This window comes from Myxine glutinosa, chromosome 6 (assembly GCF_964187855.1).
Source record: "Myxine glutinosa chromosome 6, kmMyxGlut1.1, whole genome shotgun sequence".
NCBI classification, from domain to species: Eukaryota; Metazoa; Chordata; class Myxini; order Myxiniformes; family Myxinidae; genus Myxine; species Myxine glutinosa.
In genome coordinates this window covers 135,487,432-135,509,672 of record NC_136266.1, presented here as the reverse complement: position 1 = coordinate 135,509,672, position 22,241 = coordinate 135,487,432, and the positions used below count along the sequence as shown (strand labels likewise).

Below are 22,241 nucleotides of genomic sequence, written 5' to 3'. Positions count from 1 at the left end.
CACATAACACAGGAGCTTGAGTTTGCCATTGCTTCCTCCTCGGTTCAACAGTTCCTTGAAATATCCTTCCCACACTTTCAATACTGCTCCCTCTCTGTCACTAGCCTCCTGCCACCATCTTTAATCACCATCCCCACTTCATGTTCTTTCGATCCTCAACCCTGTCATGAGCCAATTTATAGATCATCTTCCTCACACCATCCTCTTCTAACCTGTTCTAACCTCCTCTTTCATATCATTCCTCACCTTATCCACAGCTCTCCTTGTTCCTTTCTTCTTCTGCTCATACACTCACCTGCACATCTGGCTGCCTCCCTCTATCTTCTTCCATACCTCATTACTTTCACCAACTGCTTTCACTACTTCTTCCGTCCACCATACCTGATTTATATTCCTCGACGATGCACCCTTTCCTGACGTGCTTCCACACAAAACTTCTGCAATTCCCCTAAACGCCTCTCCATACTTCTTCCACTCCTCCAAATCTTCTGCTTATTCGCTAAGTTGCTCATATCTGGCCCTCATTCTCTCCTTGTACTATACGCCAACTTTGTCCCAACACTTCCTCCACCTAATAATCTTCTGACCCTGCTCTTAACCTCCTTCCTTTTCATCATCTGTACCACAAACACCACAGGCTTGTGCTTGGTGGTAACATGCTGTCCCTCCACCTTACAATCCTTACAATCCTTAACCCTCTACAACTGTTGCTTCCTTACCACCACCAAGTCCAGTTCTGTTCCATGCTGTCCATTTCACAGTCTAAACATCTCCACTCAGCACACTACGCGATATTCCTTGAAGTGGTTTTCGTGGTGTGCTGGGAGAAACAGTGCATGTGCCAGGCATCCAATGCGTAGTTCGTCGGCCTAGATTTATGATCAAACTGGACTGGGTGGAAACAACAGAGCAAGATGTTTTGCTCTCGACAGTGTTGCAGCTGTTGCAGCGCATGGAGCTGCACCACCTTGTGATGGTCTTCAATCGCTGAGCCCGGGTGTTCCCCCCAAAGTGGTTGGTCAATACCAGACTCAGTTTACCAGAGCATGGGAAGGACCTCCCCTGGTGGATTGTGCTCGGGCCAATGGCTTGGGACCTCATGATGCCGCGCACCAACTGCGCTACGCACATCGCCGAGGTTCTTCAGTTGTTTCACCCCGGGCTGGTCTCATTGGTTTACTCCCATAGGCTCCATGTGCGCTAGGTCGTTTTGGCCTCGGATTTGGCCGATATTGCCTGCTTTTCCCACCCCTACCTGGCAGCCACTGGCAGAGGGTGGCAAGCCATGGCGGAGTCAAACTCTGCCGATGGCTTTCCACACTCATACATAGTTACACTCCCGACCAGCACCCTATGGCAGTTCAGTTCCTCACTTCCCTGGGATACCAGTCAAACTCAGAGATCGCATGACAACCGGTGGGGCCACGGACTACATCCTGATGATGGATGCAGATCCAGTCAAGCGCTGGTGCATTGTGCCTGGAACCGCCGCAGGGCGGGTCTGAAGGTAGCTTATCAACCTTCGGACTCGGTGGAACTCGGTGCGAGTGATTGATCCCAACACACCAGTAATCCGTATCGTTGAGTACCTTCTCAGCCTGGAAGCCCGTGCGGTGGAATGGGCAAGGCTGGAGATTGGTGCCATTGTGTTGAGAGTTGAGAGAGAGGGAGGGAATTCCCTGCCCCATCCCCTTGCAGTTACTTATTGTGTTTACCCTTGCGGTTATGCCCATTTCCTGTGCGTTATACCTTGTGATATCATGGGATTATTAACAATTGACACTTTAATGTTTACATTGGTAAAACAGAAGCAGCAATACGTACCTGGAACTAAATGTGTGATGGATATCCAAGACCTGACTTATCAAAGGTAGGTACCTTGATACATATCTAGAGTTTTTTTCCTTCAAAATAAATGAGTGATGATGACATTGTTGATCACATGACTCAAATTAATATCATTTTAAAAGCTTGATTACTGCAGACACAAACAAACAACGAATGAATATGGATTGTGAACGTTTGCACTTCATCAGGCAGGTGCATGATGGAATGGAATCCATAATGTGGTGATAAATGCATTTGTCATGCCAACATGTATTAAAAACAGATTTGCAGGAGAAAATGTTGCCTGATGGATATAACATTTGTACAAATCGTCTGACTCGCAAATTATCTCGATCATCCAGAGGGTGGTTGCCGAAGGGCCCACTCACAATCAAAATGCAAAATGCGAAGGAATACATTGAATAATGTCAGCAATATGTTGGAGGATGGATAGATTGTAAACTTTCTTTATTGGATTTGTAAGGCTTGGTAGTGGGGTGGATAAAACCTTGTTGGTTGTTATGCTGCCCTTACTGCTCCAGGTTCGATTTCCAAGGCTGCTGAGGGCAGGAACCTTTCATGGAGAGCTATCTGCATTTTGCAAATTGATGCCATTACGTTGTCTTACTGATACGCCTTTATTCCATTTGGTCATTGGTTAATCGTAAACGCAGAACTCCCTGAAAAGCTGCTGCGGATCTCCTATATCAATATCAGAAAGGCTCATGAGGATACGTCTGTCAACAAGTATCCAACAACGTCTGTCAACAACAAGAGGATACGTCATCTATTTAAACCTCCTGTGTGTGCTTGCCCTTACCATGGGAGACCAAGGATGTCTTTTATTAAGTGCTCTCCCATAACTCACTAAATATGAAGTACAGCGAGAGGGTTGTCATCCCGGGAGATTACAGCGTCAGAGTAGGTGCAGTTGCCATCTCCTGGCCAAATGTACTGGGTCCACATGGATAATGGACAATATCTCCACGACCTGTGTGCTTCACATGGACTCTGTCGAACAAACATACTTTCAGGGGAATCTCCATAGTAAGGTCACTTGAAGACATGCTCGGTCAGGAGTTTATCATCAACTAGATTCCGCCATACAGATGTGAAAGACATTCTGGATGTGTGTGCCGTGCACCGCACAGATTGTGCCACAGACTATGGGCTTGTAAGTACGAAAGCCCCTATTCATTGAAAGATTCATCATACACCACGGAGTGGCATACCTTGGCTCAGTGTGATGTAATCAATGTGGTCTCACCAGGTGTAATCACTTCCTTGAGATAGAGAAATCTCCACCACAACACACCAAACCCATATGATTGTGAAAATGTCAGGAGATATTTATAGGATAAACTCTACTATTTCGCTTACTCATCGTTTGGCAAGTACATATGTAAAGCACCCGACTGGTTTTCGGCATCTGAGCAGATCATGGCTTCTCTCATTGACACTAAGGAAAGGGCTTATTTAGCATACTCAGCCAACCAAAATCCAGACCTTTGTGACACATACAGGCTAGAAAGATCCAGCTGTCAAAAATATTGGAATGAGCTCTGTGAATGAACACAACAACACTGTGCTAACTGTAACAACTTGCACATGGTATGTACAAAGCCATCCCTGAGGCAGTTGGCCCATCAAAAACGAAATCAGATGGCTCCATAATCAGAGATCACGCCAAGCAGATGGAATGCTGGGTTGAGCACTTTCACGATCGAACCCTACTCTCAATAAACATTGGCGAACATAAAACATTGGTTAATGTTGGTCTCAAGAAACCTCTAATTACACCCCAAGGCTGCCAGATTTGCATGGTCTTAGTGAGGAGCCAACTTTGAGTTTATGAGTCGAATTTAATTGTGCGATCATAGCACTCCTATGTGGTTCTGCTACAAGAAATATTCAGATTCCTGGGTTTCTGAAACTCAGTGGCTCTGCAGTTGTAGCTGAGCTGGAAAGGTCCTCACCGATTCCTAGTGCGAGGACCATGTCCCACATGATTTTGACGATGCCAGCATCATAAGGCTGTATAAAAATAAAAGGGTTGCTGTGATTGCAACAATTGCAAGGGAATCTCTCTTCTCAATGTTCCCAGGAAAGCTGTGCCTGTGTTCTTCTGAACTGTCTCATGACCATCACAGATCGAGTATACACCGAGCGCGTGGGGCTTTTGTGCAAGACGATCCACCACCCTCATGATTTTTGTTCTCAAGACAGTTTCAATAGAAATCCCATGTACAGCGTAGACCACTATATGCATCTTTTCAGCAGATCTAGCCTCTTCCAGCTTCCTGAAAGGATTGGCTGTCCTCCAAAGCTCCTGAGCCTCATTGGCCCATTTCCTGGTGGCATGCAGGCTGTGGTGCAACGGCAAGGTGTCAGTATGCTAGTATGCTAGTATGCTAGTGCTAGGGTATGCTAGTGGAAAATCCAGGAGCTTCTGTATACTGATTAAATAGTCTTGATTACCAATAATGAGGCTGAACTAACTATTGTGTGACAACCTTTCATTAGTCTGCGACAATTTTGGGGTTACCTTAATCCTAAAAAAGTCTGTTTGCATCCTAAAAAAAGTCTGTTTATCATGGCAGAAAACTGACAGTTGTTACCAAGATGACTGTCTACCATGCCTGCATCCTAAACACTCTCCTATATGACAGTGAAAGCTGGACATTATATGTGTGACAGGTAAGGCAACTGAACTCCTTTGACATGCATTGCTTCCATACAATCGTTGTCATGGAGTGAAAGGATAAGACCCTCATGATGAAGTGCTGAAACCGGCTAATATGCAGACACTGTTCATGATTATTGATTAAAGATGTCTGTGGCGGCTTGATCATGTCAGCTGTATGGATGATGGACGGATACCAAAAGATGTGCTGTGTGGCGAGCTGGCAGAAGCTCCTTAGCAAGTTGGAACGCCAGAGTTGCATTTCAGAGATCTCTGCAAAAGATAGTTTCAGTGTTTTTGAATATCCATAATGAGCTGGGAGGAAACTGTGTCAAAATGTGCTGTCTGGAGAAGAGTATTGATCACAGACGCTCAGTCTGCAGAGATATTACATAAAGCAGCAAGGGAGTTCATGATATGGGCCTGCCAGCATCAAGCCCCCATTGATGAGGTTTCCCCGCAATGCCTCATCTGTGGTCACCAATGCAGAGCTTACATCAGTTTAATGAGCCACATGCAGCCATGTAGAAACCTCAACCCAACATAAAGCAGGTACCAACTTCCTGTGAGGCAATGGATGGCTAAGTAGCATTGGTTAACTTCAACATTTGAAGTGTTTCAAAAATGTATATTAGGATAGGTTGCATATTAATGTAATTCTATATACACTTTAAACATTGTACAACTGTTTGGATAGGATATTGTTAGCAGAGGCGATTGGGGGAGTGGTGTTGGATGGAAGGGAGGAAGTCGGGTAGTGTGTGCTTATTCGGCAGCATGCAGTGTGGATAGTTCGAGATTTCATTACTTTTTACAACTAAAAAGTTTTAATTATTTACTTTCAGGGGAATCTCCATAGTCTCAATAAAATCTCCATAAAACCTCCAAAAAACATGATACTGCTTCCGCTCTTACAGAGTACTTAATGAGAGATTAACTGTATGTCACTGAATCAAACTGATTAAAATAGTTTGTTTAAAAAAAAAAAAAAAACGACAAAAATTTAAAAGAGCGTGCCAAAGTCTGAACTCTCGGCCTCGTGTCAGGTATGCTTATATCTTCTTTATTTATTAGACATCATATGGATGTAAATGAACACTCGTTTTACTCTGCGTGTGTTGCACATCACATGCAACGAATTTCACCACCCTGTGCGTTGTATTCATTGTTATTTTAAAAAACGCTTCTGTACACTGCCCTTGAGGCTCAGTTTGCAAGCCACCGTCTACAATTCCAAAAGAAGAGACATAATTCCTCTTTTATGGAAAATGTTTTTCGAGTTTGTTTTATGCTAAAAAAAATAGACTGTAGTGAACACACATTAGTGTTAAAAGATTGGCCTTTAAAACCTACCCTTATGAAGGGTGACAGACATCTATACAAACATACAAACTGTCATTGTATTTTATATGGTAGATTTTTTTATTGTTTTTTTTTTTTAATATTGCATTGTAAACAAAGTGTTGTTGATATTGATGTGGATAATAATAAAGTTCAAGTTCAAATTTACAATATTAGCCCAACCTCTTCTGGGCACACCACATTTTCAAACTGGTTGTCGGAGCCAGGCACAGACTGGGCATTCTTTACTGGGCAAAGTCCTTCTTTAGTTTTACAGAACTTTGTACCATCTAGAAAGTATTGCTCTCCCTTGTGGCCTGACGCACCAGCAACCTGCCTCATGCTCCTGAAAACTGTAGGCCAAGGCTCTGAAATGATCTTATTCTGCACAAATGGAATATTGCTCTCCCTTGTGGCCTGGTGCACCAGCAACCTGCCTCATGCTCCTGAAAACTGTAGGCCAAGGCTCTGAAATGATCTTATTCTGCACAAATGGAATATTGCTCTCCCTTGTATTTCGAATCCAGATCTGGATCTGATAATTTTTAAATTGATTCTTCGCCTTTAAGTGATGGGGCCAAAAACGAAATATAGCATGATATTTGAAAAAGTTGAGGATGGATTATAACAAAACTTGGTGGATGAGTTTGGTAGGTGACAAAAATAAGCCGATTAGATTTTTGTCCAGGTCCAAATCCAGATCCGGCCCATCAGTGGGATACAACACCTAAAGTGTTCAGCCTGGTGGAGGCATGCTCTCTACCAAGTGCCGTTCCAGTATTTTTTACATTTTATTCTCTTGTGCCACCAACGAAGATCGCCGGTTTTGCGCCGGAATTAGCACCTGCACAAAACCTAAACCTTAAAATAGGGAATTCAATTTCTACAGCTGTGAGGACCTATAGGTGATTGTTATAAAGAATCTCCTTAATTTTGATGTTGGAATAAAGTACTGTGGAGTCCCTGCCTTTCATTTGGTGTCCCTGCCTATTTCCCTGCATCTTCTAGTTTGTTCACAAATCAGTTGTGCAGTTGCTGAGATGGCAATTAATTGATGACAATTGCACTCTCTCACTGTCGCTCTCTCCGATGTCACGGTTTCTTTGATTGGTGATTGGATAGTTGTCAAATGAGGCACCGGGAGGGAAAACCTGGATATCCAACATCCAAGGAAAAGCATACAGTACAAGCAAATCTCGAAACAAGATGAGGCAATAGGCTCATCATGTCTGTGTCACATCCACACCCTCCAACTAACCCAATCACCCGATGCAAGAGCATACTCGCCGTCCATCACACCAATCCCACTCATGCCAACAATCCAATCCGACATATACTCATTGGGAAGGGGGGAGGCTAAATGTGCAGGGCAGGCATGGGATGAAGAGGTATATCACAGATAACCACCGTTTAGAGGCCATTTTTCCCCGCAAAGCAGGGGTTGGCCTTTTCGGGGACCGTGGTTGTTGTTGTTTTTCGGTCCCCTTTTTGAAGCAATGTTTTACGGCCGGATGCCCTTCCTGACGCCAACCCTTTTTGCCGCCTTAAACGACAAACAGGGAATTACCAGTGAACTGGTACTCAATTAGCCGACCTCGGAAGGATGACAGGCTGAGTCAACCCCCCTGGCATTAATTCGGCGATCGACCGAGATTCGAACCCAGGATCCTAGGATCCTAAGCCGGCACCCTAGCCCCTAGCCCAACACCAGGGATAGATAGGACAACAATAACAGCATCTGGGGATTTTTGTTTATATACAGCACTTTATGGGGTGGATGTAGGGGAAGGGTGTGTAGAAGGGCAATTAGGTGAAGTTTGAATGAACACAGATGACATGAAATATACTTGATTACACTCACAACTCAAAATATAAATATGTCAAGATAACTCTGTAGCTGAACATGCACACAACACCTACAGATCACCCAAGTCTATTTTTGCCCAACAAAGAGTTCTGCATATGTTCCTGTATGCCCCTATCCTCATTGATTCTAGGAAGGTACCGATCGATATCCTTTAAAAAAATATCTACTACCTCTGATACTACCACCTTCCTATGAAGACCACATTTAATACATGAACTAGAGAGTTCATAGAACACCTTACCCCACGCGGTGTTGAGAAACAAGGACATGGGTGGGGTCTGGGAGCGGCAAATTTGATTGGTTGTCATGACATAAAATGCTGTAATACGACAAAACTACGAAAAGGAAGGGGTTTTATAAAGTGGCAAAAAGGCAATTTGTGTTCTACAGTTCAAGTATATAATTCAATTCAAATAAAACGATTATAAAAGTTGTAGATATTGTTTTTCCGAAAGTTTACCGCCGTTGATAGTGTCTATTACATCAACTTATTTAACACTTGACATTAGTTATTCGTGCCTGTTGTTTGTGTCCTTTATGACGTCGCTAAAACAGTAAGTTTCCTGTTTGGAATGATTTTCAATTATGTTTGACTGCCAGACATGCAGACAGAGTAAAGCTAGCACGACACTCAGTAGAGAGCATCCCTCCACCAGGTGAACAGTGTACGTTTTGTATCCCAGAGTAGACCAGAAAATCACAATACAGAATCGCATTTAATCAAAATCATCCGTCCACAACTTTTTGAGATATCCTGCTATGTATCGTTTTTGGTCCTATCTCCCAATGGTGGAGAATCACTTAAAAAATTTAATAATTCTCAAATCCGAATCCATATTCAGATCTTCAACAAAATTGAATTGTTTCTTCCTTGTGACACACCCAACCTCTCCACCAAGTTTCGTCCAAATCTGTCCACAACCTTTTGAGATATCCTGCTATACATCGTTTTTGGCCATTTCTCCCAATGGTGAAGAATCACTTAAAAAATTCTACTCGCCGGATCCGAATCCGAATCTTCACCAAAATCTAATCATTTCGTTCTTGTCACATACGCTACCTTTCTACCAAATTTCGTCCGAATCCGTCCATAACTTTTAGAGATATCTTGTTCACCAACAAACCGACCGACAGACAGACAGACAGACATACAGGGGTGAAAACATAACCTCCATCCACCTTTGGTGGCAGAGGTAAAAATGATCTCACCCCTCTTTGCACATGCGCGATCAGCACAAATTCAGAGCCAAAGTACTGCTAAACTACAGGTTTGTTTTCTGATACGTCTTCAAAATATAACATAAATTTAAATTAAGTTGTTCCTTGGTCATACACTGATGTTTGTAGACACAGACAGACAGACAGACAAAGTGAACCAATTGTTTAACCCCGCTTTTCGCTTCACTTTAACCCTGTTTTCGTTTAACCCCGCTTTTTAATAACCCAACTTGAAATGGCCTGCCTTGCTACTGTCTAACCACACTGTGCCCCCTGGTTTTCACACTGGCTAACCTCAAAAAGCTTTTTCTGCATCGATTTCATTAATGCCCTTCAATATTTCAAACATTTCCATGAGATTGCCTGAGACTCACTTACTTTCAAAAGTAACTAGAGCAATATGACTGTCGCCAATATTCCTCCGCGTAGTCCCTGCCTGTGACAATGGGTAGAAGTCCTCGTTGACTGTCCTAAAAATAAACAAGTTTGATTTCAATCCCTTCCGCTGTTTTCAAGTATCACATTTTTACCAGACATGGTTTGTTTTTTTTAAACAGACATCGATCGGTGAAGCGGTTTTGGAGAAGGGTTTAAATATATATATATATATATATATATATTGGCTTTTTCGCCAATATAGCTGCCAAACCATGTGACTTATGACATAAAAATGTATACTCTACTTGATTATGATTATGTATTATGATTATTCATTGATTATGTATGGGTAGGGGATCACGTTTGTGAAGTTTTGTGTTGATCGGATAAGGCTAATTTTTCTATCCAAGATGGTTGCCAAACCACGTGACCTACAGTCATCATTTATAAATATTATATGCAGCAGTGGTGTTGGATGACATTTGTAATTTTTGCATCAATAGGATAAGATATAATTATTTAATATTTTTGAGATGTAATTTCATATTTTCCTTCAATCCAATAAGGCTGCCACACATGTGACCGATGACGTTTTTGTGATCAGCTTTTAATCAGCATGCCTAGTCGATGACACATGTGAGGTTTCGAGTCGATCGCTTCAGTGGTTTGAGAGGATGTTTTTTTGAGGTTTGAGATTAAATCCAAAATGGCTGCCAAACCATGTGACCTATGATGTCATAAATTTAATATTTCAATACAAATGGGGCACAGATCATGCGCATGCAATTTCAGATTTTTTGGATAAGGAATTTGATTGAAACATTTTTGGCTGGTATACCACTTCACCTATGATGTCATCATTATCATGCTTTTCTTCCCCATTGGGAGTACTTGACAATGTGCCAAGTTTCAATTTTTTCCATTTAGCGGTTTCCTAGTAATATATATTTTTTTTTTTTGCGTTTAATCCAAGATGGCTACCATACCATGTGACCTATGACATCACAATTATCATAAAAACATTCTGCATGGGTGTCACTCCTACCCTGAAAGTTTCGTCTCAATCAGACATGTGGTTGCTGAGAAAAACGAGGTTTAGCCCGTGCGGACGGACGGACGGACGGACGGACGGACAACATGAAAACATAATCCTCCGGCCAAATTTGGGGGCGAAGGCATAAATATTCCAGTCTCCCTGAACTACTCCTCTTAGCTTATTTTATTTAGCGCTGGAATCAATCTGGTAGCTCTCAGTAATCAAAATAAAGACCAATTACTGCACTGTTGTCCCAAGAAGAGAGCTAGACATAACAATGCACACACACACACACACACACACACACACACACACACACACACACACACACACACACACACACACCAAGCGCATACCTTCACCAGGCTGAACAGTTTATGTTTTATAGGCCGGATCTGAATCCGGTCCTGAACTAAATCGAATCGGCTTGTTCACGTCCCCTCCCAACTCATCCAGCAAGTTTCGTCCGAATCCGTCCACAACGTTTTGAGATATTATATCGTTTTCAGCCACATCTCTCAATGGTGAAGAGTCACTTTAAAAATTGTACTATCTGGATTTGGATCTTCACAAAAATTGAAGTAATTCGTCAAAATTGAAGTCACACACCCAACATGTCCACCAAATTTAATCTGAATCCATCCATAACTTTTGACCTAGGGTATCTATAACTCACAGACAGACAGACACACAGATAGGGGTGAAACCATAACCTCTGTCCACCTTCCATCGCGGAGGTAACAAAGACAGATCCTTACATCAATCTTTATTCTGCGATGACGCGCACTTATTGTCCCTCGCCCCTCTTACAAGGTCCGAGACGGGGACATTAAAATGAGCACCAATGGCCAATCACCGAAGAGTGATTATCTAATGCAGATCAAAACCTCATCACAAGCGTTTAAATAACAAACTTGTCTGGCGTTCCAGATTTTCGAAGGAATCATTTTGTTGGCTGCTGAATCTAGGGGAAGATGACCTGGATCAACCTATGATGACGAGCAACGCACCGAATCCCCCCCAAAATTGTCTGCAGTGCTGTGATTCTATCCAAGTGCATCGTTTGAATTAGATGTTTTGTCAGCGCTTATGGGTTAATCCACCCAATCAGAGACTTCGGTCGAGAAATACGACAGATCTGTTGAACACAAACCCCATTTAGTAAGCCCATGCCGGTTTAATTAATTTTTTTAACACCAAATCGCTGCTCACGGAGGAGCGCTTTTTGGTCATTTTGATAAGATTTTTTGATAAGATTTGATTTTTGATAAGAGAGATTTTAATTGATATATAAATGATATCTGATCCATAATCAATATCTCCAATACGAGTTAACAGGTCGATAGTTCCCCCAATACTTCCCTCCTTAGATATTGTTGTTACATTTACTCGTCCCCCGATGTTTCAGTGTCTGTCCTGACTCCAGTGAGCTGTGAAAGATATCTCATAATGTCCCACTTATCTGCACTTACCTATCTACTCCCACTTACCTCCCACAACACCCTCCAATGCATGTTATTTGGCATCGCTTTGTCTTAACCTTTAAATTTCCAAACATCTTCTTCTCAATCCCAGAACTCGTCTAACACCACTGGGTTTTTTTTTTTTTTTTTTTTTTTGTATACAAGATCGAGGCTCGTGAAAGAGCGAACATTAATCACACAAAAAGACAAACAGACACACAAAACAAATAACATCGGGCCATATAATTTTCAAGGCAGACGCAAGGTAGCCTCAAGGTGCCCGCAAGGCGACCGCAGGGCGGCCCTAAGGCGAACGTGCGGCCAGACGGACGGTAACGAGTGGGTATATATACCAGTTCTTTTTCATATGTATAACAGCACTTACAGTTGTCATGGCTACGGCTTGTCGAATTGCTACGGCCAACCTAGAAATGAAAAAAGTTATAACTCCGCGCTATAATTCCACGGCGACCCCTACGGCCTGTAAAAGATAGCCATACGCCCTAGGGCCACCCTGAGGCCACCTCAGAAACTCTGCGGCCGCCGCACGTTTCTGTCAATTTAGGGGGGGTACGGCCGCCGTATCCTAGCCGTAGAGCAAATGTGACTGAGGAGTAAATAACATAATTTGGAGGTTAACCTCCAAATTAGATCCTTTCTTAAAAATAGACGACATATCTGCTTCTTTGTAAATGATGAAGCAAAATAACTATTGAATAAGACTGTCACCTCATTTTAGTCACCAACCGATTTACCTGCGCTATCCCACATCGGGTTTACTACACCTGTCTTTTCCACTTATGGAATTACGCAAAGGCCTTCTGTTACAAGTTTTGAGAAAAAGGGGTTCAAAGTTCAAGTTCCAATTTCAAATGCTACTCAACTCCCATTGAACAAGCATCCGGATCAGCCTCACCTCAAACATTCTGTTCCAAAGGTGTGCTGACCTCCAAAGGTATTTGATTCAATGTGGGCCTCGATCTGGGGTAGTCCACGTTTCTTCTTTGGGCCGCAAATGTTTCCTATGCTTTTTTGATTCCAGATAGATTAATGTTATGAGCAATGCCAGATGATTCTTTTTATGATAATCCGATATGAGCTCCCTCACAATGAACTTTGATGCAGTAGTAGGACATTAGTCCCATTAAAGTCCCTTTGATGTCCCTTTGATGCAGTAGTAGGACATTAGTCCCATTAAAGCCTGTTATTATTGCCAACTTGTGGTTGTTTGTCCATACTCTATCCCTTTTAAATGCTGAGCATCAAGCAAGGAAGCAGCACGGACCATTTTTCGTCTTTGGTGTGACTCGGGCGTGATTTGAATCGCGCTCACCTCCCAGACTCAGGACAGATGCTCCATCCAGACGCTCTTATGCCACCCAAGCTTCTTGTCAGATTTCCAATCTATTTTTTTTTAGGTTTAGAGTTAATTACACTCTTATTTTCCAGCTTCTCTACATCTTTATACCTTTATTTTATCTTCTATATCCTTTTTCTTCTTCAGTCTTTTTTTTTGTTTGTTTAAATCCTTCTCACCTTTATTCAATATGGCCCTCGACTCATGCTATCATCACCCTTCACCAATTTAGTTCTGTTTTGTGTACACCTTGTTTACTTTTCTGCCTCTCTCCACCTCTTCCACACTGCTAATGTACCCTCAGCAATTTTCCATCCTGCTGATTTTGACGGATGGCGTCGTCACCGATATGTCAGATACCCGCGAAGCCATTGTTCGTGCTTCCTGGCTCCCCATGTCGATCATCATCGTTGGCATCGGGAGCGCAGACTTTTCAGACATGCAGCTGCTGGATGGAGATGATGGAGTGCTGCGGTCTCCACGTGGAGAACCTGTCGCTCGTGACATCGTGCAATTTGTCCCCTTCCGCGATTTCAAGAACGTGAGTGCCTCTGATTCAAACTTTTTTTAAAAATTGCTTATGGTAATAACAATACTTCTCATAATAGTAATGTTGGTTTTATTATTACCTCCGCCACTGAAGGTGGGTGCAGGTTATGTTTTCACCCCTGTCTGTCTGTGAACAAGATATCTCAAAAGGTTGTGGACGGATTCAACGAAATTTGGTGGAGATGTAGCGTATGCGACAAGGACAAAATCATTAGATTTTGGTGAAGATCCGGATTCGGATCCGGCTTCTAGAATTTTCCAAGTGATTCTTCACCATTGGGAGATCGGGCCAAAACAGATACATAGCAGGATATCTCAAAAATTTGTGGACGCATTTGGACGAAATTTGGCGGACCGGTTGGGTGTCTGACAAGGACAAACAGATTCGATTTCGGTGAAGATCTGAATATGGATTCAGATATGAGAATTATTTAATTTTTAAGTGATTCTTCACCATTTGGAGAAAGGGCCAAAAACGATACATAGCAGGATATCTCAAAAAGTTGTAGACGGATTTGGGCGAAATTTGGTGGACAGATTGTGTGTGTGACAAGGACAAATAGATTCGATTTTGGTGAAGATCTGAATATGGATTCAGATATGAGAATTATTTAATTTTTAAGTGATTCTTCACCATTTGGAGAAAGGGCCAAAAACGATACATAGCAGGATATCTCAAAATGTTGTAGACGGATTTGGGCGAAATTTGGTGGACAGATTGTGTGTGTGACAAGGACAAATAGATTCGATTTTGGTGAAGATCTGATTATGGATTTGGATATGGGAATTATTTTATTTTTAAAGTGATTCTTCACCATTGGGAGATGGGGCTAAAACCAACATATAGCAGGACATCTCAAAAGGTTATGGGTGGATTTTGACGAAACTTGGTGGAGAGGTTGGGTGTGTGACAAGACCTAATTGATTCGATTTTAGTGAAGGTCTGACTATGGATTCGGATGTGAGGTTTATTTAATTTTTGAAGTTGATTCTTCACCATTGCGAGATCCGGTGAAAAGCGATACATAACATGATATTTAGAAAAGTTATGGACGAGTTATGACTAAACTTGGTGGACGAGATGGTTAGGTGACAAGAACCGATTAGATTTTGGTTCAGGTCTGAATTGAGATTTTGTATACAAGATCGAGGCTCGTGTAAGAGCTAGCACATTAAACACATATAAAACACAAAAAACATAAATGCACACGTAAAACAATAAAGTGTGGGGAGGACAAGATGGGGAGAGAAGAAAGCACACAAGCACACAGTGGAGAACAGGGAGATTCATCAGTGGGATCGGGAATGTACACTGTTCAGCCTGGCGGAGGTATGCTCTCTACCGAGTGCCCTTCTAGTTGTTATAAATACTATCGTCATTGCTGTCAGCAGGTACGTTATCTTGGAATGAAAGAGCTCAAACATTTTCCTGCATTTCTGCAATGGCTGCAGATTTTGTCCTTCCTAGACAAAAAAGGCAGTCTATGTAAAACTATGATCTGAATAATTTATATGTACGACAATTGTCTGAATAATTCAAGCCGCATACTTGATTATTTAGATATTCTCATCCCAGCTTAGCTTGCATCTTTTGCCTCCTTTAAATTTGATGCAGTTTGAGGAAGTACAAACTCAAATCAAATCATCTGATATGGGATTGTCCAACCGGTGCGAACATCTCTATGATTGAAAATTAATGTTTAAAATTATCTGCTATGTTGTCTGATAAATCCCAGTTTGATTTTGACCCTGATTTGACCTATGAAACGACGTCCATTGTCCTACAAGCGGAGCAGACCTCCAGAGGGCATTCAATTTGATTCTATCTTATTTCTGGCAACAATTCGAAGGGTGAATTGTTTTTTATAGTTTCATTTTATCAATCTTGTAATACGTGTATTGTTCGAAATCATATTAAGAATGTAAGACTGATTAATGTTTCATGTCCAACATGTATCATTCATGTCGCGAACCTGCCTTTCTATTGTTAAACTCCAACTTGTACCCCACTTTGGAGATTATGCTCGGAAAGAATTTCACCTGCTCAGATGTATTTCGATTCCATTATCCATGGGTGAAGAGTGAAAGGTTTCGGAGAACAGAGAATGAAACATCACATAGCGATACGACCGCCTGGTGTCTGATGGATGGAGAGTGAGGACTGAGGATGCGTGTGACCTCAGCCACTACATTGGTAGAGTAGCCAGAGATTCGTGGAGGATTATTGTGCTGTGACTTGTTTTCTGATAGATTTGTGTATTACTAGTGTAAGCCTGACTTTTAATGGACTGGAATTTCTTTTTCACAAATGCCAATGGCTTCTTGTCCCTGGCAAAACGGGTTTTGTTTGTGAACAAAGACATTGTGGCTACTGGGATACCAAAGTCCTTAAGCAGTAAAATATATTTGCTGCATATTTAATGTGCAGACAAAATATAATATAATGTTGAGCCAAACTTCCGAACAGAGTGAGAATAATAAAGTTGCAGCATGAAACTTGATATGAAGAGCAAATGTAGTAATGTTACATAATGGAAATGAAATCTACGTCTCCTAATGGAAATGAACCCTGCCGTGAAATGGGAAAGGGAGTTAGATGCTAAGATAATGGTAAGAATGGGGTTAGAATGGAGGATATAAATGAAGGCGACATATGAAGCTAATGGGGACAAGGACAAAGCACAGGCATGAGATGCCAAATGACCTTGTCCTATCGCATATCGTATGCGCACGCCAAGCGAAAAGCAGGGTTAAGCATTTGGTTGACCTCTTTCTGTCTGTCTGTCTGTCTACAAACATCAGTTTGTGGTCGAGGAACAACTTAATTTCAATTGAATGTTATATTTTGAACATGAGATGAATCGGAAAACGAACCTGTATCAGTTTTACTCTGTGTGCCTGTCTAGCAGTGAAGCAAAATTTGAAAAAAATTGAAAATCATTCCAAACAGGAAATGTACTTTAAAGATGCCATAAAGACACAAACAACAGGCACAAATAACTAATGTAACATGTTAGATAAGGTGGTCTAATAGACACTGCGTCAATGGCGGTAAACTTCCAAAAATTAATTTTTCTACAATCTTAATAATTTAGTTTATTTTATTTCAATTGAATTGTATACTTGAACATTGTAGAACACAAATCGACTTTTTAGCATTTTCAAAACCCTTCAGTTTATCAGTACTTGGACAAAATATTACAGCATTTTACATCATCTAAACCAATCAAATTTTCGGCTCATAGACTCCGTCCCTGTCCTTGATTTTCAAGCCAGCGCGAGGATTAGGTTCTCTCTAGTTATTCTATGAACTCTCTAGTTATTGAAGTGGTCAGAAGCAGTTTTGCCCCTTCACCTGCCTCACCCTGATGTTTTCTCTATTACTTATTTATCACACCTTTTTGGTACGAAAGGAAAATGGTGTACAATTAAATATAGCGCTAAGGAAGTTTACGTTCTTCGAGGGATTCCAAAATCATCTTTTTAGGATCGTGACCTGTTCATTTGACGAATATTCCTCATTACAGTTTTCTCTACACTGCATTAAGGGTTATTTGATGGAGGAGTGTGGTCCTTTGTTTCTCCTCTGTTTCTCCTCTGTTTCCTTATTACCTGTTTGGGGTTTCTGTACCTGAATACAAGCGGATTGCATACAAGAGATTGCAGTGTGGGTGCTGCATGGGGGAGTATGTAGGTTGTACAAGCGAACCTTAATATGCTCTTTTATTTATGCATGCCTATACATCCCGATTCTAGGATAATATATATGGTGGAGAAACGTAAAACTAATGAAACATTCACCTTCATTTTTTTCCTCTGTTCAGGCGACACCCGATGCCCTGGCCAAGTGTGTTTTGGCCGAAGTACCAAAACAGGTGGTGGAATACTTCAGCACAAATGAAATCTCTCCAAAGTCGCCTTTGTCAGACTTTGAGCACTGAGGTCCAATTTAAAAAATGAATAACTGTGACAGAAACTGTTCTTTTTAAGTGAAATGACACACACGCATGCATGCAAACAACACAACTATAGTATGATTAACATTTGAAATCCGGATCCGATTTGATCAGCTGAAATATTGAGTTTAATGCATTTTTTTGAAAGAGGGAGGAATTGTTTGGTTATTGTCGTTCCAGTAGACTTCCAATGCTGAAATTTGGCCAAGGTACTGACACAATGGCCTACTCTTTTTAAAAGACAAATGTTTATTTAAAAAAAATAATGGCAATAAGAAAAAAAACTTTACCTAAAATTAGTGATAACGACACTTTACCTAAAATTAGTGCCTGGATGTGATAACGACAAGATCGCCAGCTTATTAAATGAACCGAATTAACAATTTACATGATAGGATATTTTAAAGCGATACTACACTCTGGATATTAATTGTTTTAATATCACTTGGATATGAGCATTCCGTGCAAGGTGCACTTCTATATGTGGAATTGCCTGCTGAAAATTGGTTTTTATGTGCAACTATGAAATTACTTTTTGGCTCGCCCTCCTAATCAACCTGCACAATTCCAAATCGTGTACGATTGGTTGAAAGTGGATGTTTTTTAAAGGCCGATGACAAAATCAATTTGCACGTACTTCCCCACGATCCTTTCATCTCTCCAGGCTGACTGATGACGCCCTGGATGTGATATCGAGCTTGTGTGTCAAACTTCTTTAGGGAATGCATCAACCTTTTAGCTCTCATACCTACAACCTATCCTCAAGGAGCTCTTCCCAAATTATTGCACTTCATCCAGGCAGGTGGATTAATTTAGCATCTCATTTCGAACCGCAATCCTGTCGACATCTAACAAAGCTGTGAGAAGGACTAGACATCCAGGAGCACAGCAGGTAGGCAACACAGGCTCAAAATCAAACTGAAGCTTATATGACGCAGCAGATGAAATTGTGATCCCAACATTCCGCACACGTCAAACCTCGGACTTGATCCTTAATCATTCACAAGATACAAAAAAAAGTCCAGACAAAGATGTTACCTGACATCTGAAGTGCTGTGACCATTACTACAGGTAGAAATAATGTCATAACCATCACTAGTGCAAAAGAGAGGCAGCAAGGTAGTCGATTGAACTTGACTTGTCTGACATACATGTACATTTGATAGTGAATACATGGCGTGGCACATGAATGTTAGAATCAGTAGAGACTTTATTGTGGTAGGCAGTACATCAAGTGTGCCAAGGAAAAAAAACAAGGAAAATCCTTTTTGCGTCTCAAAGAAAAGCAAATATGGAAGAGCTCGGCAGGTCCGATTATACAATACATCGTGTGCATTTTAAAGGAGTGTTTCAAAGTTCTCATGTCCTTGAAGGTTGAAATAAATCTTTTATTGTTGATATAAAAACATTGCGTTTTTAAGACTTGACAGCTTATGTTCTGTTTTTGAATTGCATGCGGTGAAAACGTACTTTTTATTAACGTCTTATGATTTTGTTTATTTTCTCAAACGATACACGAAACACAGTAAGGTGTTTGCGGAATATGGCAAAACTTTTTTAAAAATCGATTTTAACGGAGCACTGCCAGCACAATCATGCACAATTTATATACACTACGTAAGCACGACTGTTTAGCAGTCATCATTATATCATTGATAATTTACAACGCGTATATCTATGTATATTAAGCATGGAAGCCTGTAATGTTTGTACATTTATAGGAAATACATGAGCATATCACTTGTTTCAGATGCAGAAATGTACTTTCCAACTCCTATGTGGTTGTTGTGGGTGAATTGTATCGCATTTTATGAACTACTTTCCAAGCCTGTTTGTGAACATTTTTATCAATCTGAGATATTCTATATCAAATATTGTGTTGCGCATCATTTACAAATGCCAGATTTTTTCTGATGGGGCTGGCAGGATGGAGCTGTGCACATTTGCCTTTGAGCTCTTTAGCCTGTGGTGGCCCAGCTATAAACTGTTGTTTTGCATGTAGAAGGATGCATCACTGTATGCGCCATCCATCCGGTGGAGGATCTGTCCGTCTGCCAGCACTGGTTGTTGGTGGACATTAAAGATCCCACGATGTCTTTAGTGAAGAATAGGAGAGTTATCGCCAGCGTCCTAAACAAATTCCAAATTTCTATCACCTACAGTCGAACATCTTGCAGCGGAGTGGCGACCCATCCTGGATTGCGTTTGAGCCTAGAAACGTTTCTCGACGAGTCATGATATAGCCCTGAACAAACTCCAAATTTCTATCACCTTCAGTCGAACATCCTGCGGCAGAGTGGTGACCCCATCCTGGATTGCGTTTGAGCTTAGAAACGTTTCTCGACGAGTCGTGATATAGCCCTGAACAAATTCCAAATTTCTATCTCCTTCAGTCGAACATTGTGCGGTGGAGTGGTGACCCCATCCTTGATTGCGTTTGAGCCTAGAAACGTTTCTCGACGAGTCGTGATATAGCCCTGAACAAATTCCAAATTTATGTCTTCAGTCGAACATTGTGAGGTGGAGTGGCGACCCATCCTGGATTGTGCCTAGAAACGTTTCTCAATGAGTTGTGATATAGCCATGAATAAATTCCAAATTTCTATCACCTTCAGCCGAACATCTTGCGGCAGAGTGGTGACCCATCCGTGATTGCCTTCGAGCCAAGAAACGCTTCTCGACGAGTCATGATATAGCTTTGAACAAATTCCAAAATTTCTATCACCTTCAGTTGAACATCTTGCGGCAGAGTGGCGACCCATCCGGGATTGCGTTCGAGCCTAGAAACGCTTCTCGACGAGTCGTGATATAGCCCTGAATAAATTCCAAATTTCTATCTCCTTCAGCCAAACATCTTGCGGCAGAGTGGCGACCCATCCGGGATTGCTTTCAAGCTTAGAAACATTTCTCGACGAGTTGTGATATACTTCTGAACAATTTCTAAATTTCTATCACCTTCAGTCGAACTTCTTGCGGCAGAGTAGTGACCCATCCGGGATTGCATTCAAGCCGAGAAACGCTTCTCGACGAGTCATGATATAGCCCTGAACAAATTCCAAATTTCTATCACCTTCAGTCGAACTTCTTGCGGCAGAGTGGTGACCCCATCCGGGATTGCGTTCGAGCCGAAAAACGCTTCTCGACGAGTCATGATATAGCCCTGAACAAATTCCAAATTTCTATCACCTTCAGTCGAACATCTTGCGGCAGAGTGGTAACCCGTCCGGGATTGCCTTCGAGCCTAGAAACACCTCTCGACGAGTCATGATATAGCCCTGAACAAATTCCAAATTTCTAACACCTTCAGTTGAACATCCTGCGGCAGACTGGTAACCCATCCGGGATTGCCTTCGAGCCTAGAAACGCTTCTCGACGAGTCGTGATATAGCCCTGAACAAATGCTACATTTCTATCACCTTCAGCCAAACATCTTGCGGCAGAGTGGCGACCCATCCGGGATTGCCTTCGAGCCGAGAAATATTTCCCGACGAGTCGTGATATAGCCCTGAATAAATTACAAATTTCTATCACCTTCAGTCGAACATTTTACGGAGGAGTGGCGACCCATCCAGGAATTGCGCTCGAGCCTAGAAACATTTCCCGACGAGTCGTGAAATAGCCCTGAACAAATTCCAAATTTCTCTCACCTTCAGTCGAACATTTTACGGAGGAGTGGCGACCCATCCAGGAATTGCGCTCGAGCCTAGAAACATTTCTCGACGAGTTGTGATATAGCCCAAAGCTCTGTAATGAGTGTGGACCTCTAGTTATTTTGTTATTTATTGTGTGAGTGCCAAAAGTGCACGGTCCTTTCTCCACCCGTCCTTTTCCCCCTCATCTTCATACACGCCGCCTCCACACCCTCTATCTCCTTCTGCCATTCTTGCATTATTTCAGAACTGTCATTCGCGAGATTCTCTTTTGCACTGGATGACTTCAATGCTGAAGCAGATTTTGTAAACAAAAACACATTTTATGAATTATTTTCACATAAACTGTAATTATCTGCAGAATTAATTATTTTACACGACGTATGAACTTTTCATGCTCAGAATTGTTGGGAAACGGAAAACGGTCGTATCAGCTTGAAAAAGCGATCGAATGGATTGTACATCGTGGAGTTTGAAATTTTTATCCAACACTTGCATCTCTGTGCCTTGTATAATAACAGTAATCGGATGTATCAAATGTATCAAGCAATGAGAATGTGTGTGTTGGTTCATATAGACTTTAACACGAATGTTTGTTGTTCTGATTATTGATTTTGAGTCGACTGCATGCGTTCCTCTAATAATTGTTATGCTGTTTCTTAATTATTTCAATGAAAAACACAGATTTGTATTTGCCAACAAATAAATACTTTGCAAAAACTTGGAACATTTATATAGAGCTGTCTGCTTTTTGTGAAGTTGTAAATGTTGAATGATGAGCCATGAAATATAATTTTAAAAAAAAGAATAATCTCAGCTACTATAAAAGTTAGGTGGCTAGCACAGGCATTTGGTTTCTTTTTCTCTGTGTAAGTTTTAAAAGACGAATTTTACACCATACCCTTGATTTGGTGAA

The 22,241-nt window shown here is 41.5% G+C and overlaps 1 protein-coding gene across 1 annotated transcript in view; it reads left to right on the top strand.

Annotated features, from left to right (window-relative positions):
• Positions 1-19,283, top strand: part of LOC137429266 (copine-4-like) — a 197,883-nt gene extending 178,600 nt beyond the window's left edge. The window contains exons 15-16 of the mRNA XM_068119238.2: positions 13,475-13,711; positions 17,544-19,283. Of these exons, the coding sequence (XP_067975339.1) occupies positions 13,475-13,711; positions 17,544-17,660 (354 nt within the window). The 3' untranslated portion in view covers positions 17,661-19,283. The remainder of the gene's footprint in view (positions 1-13,474; positions 13,712-17,543) is intronic.
• The last annotated feature ends 2,958 nt before the right edge of the window (positions 19,284-22,241 follow it).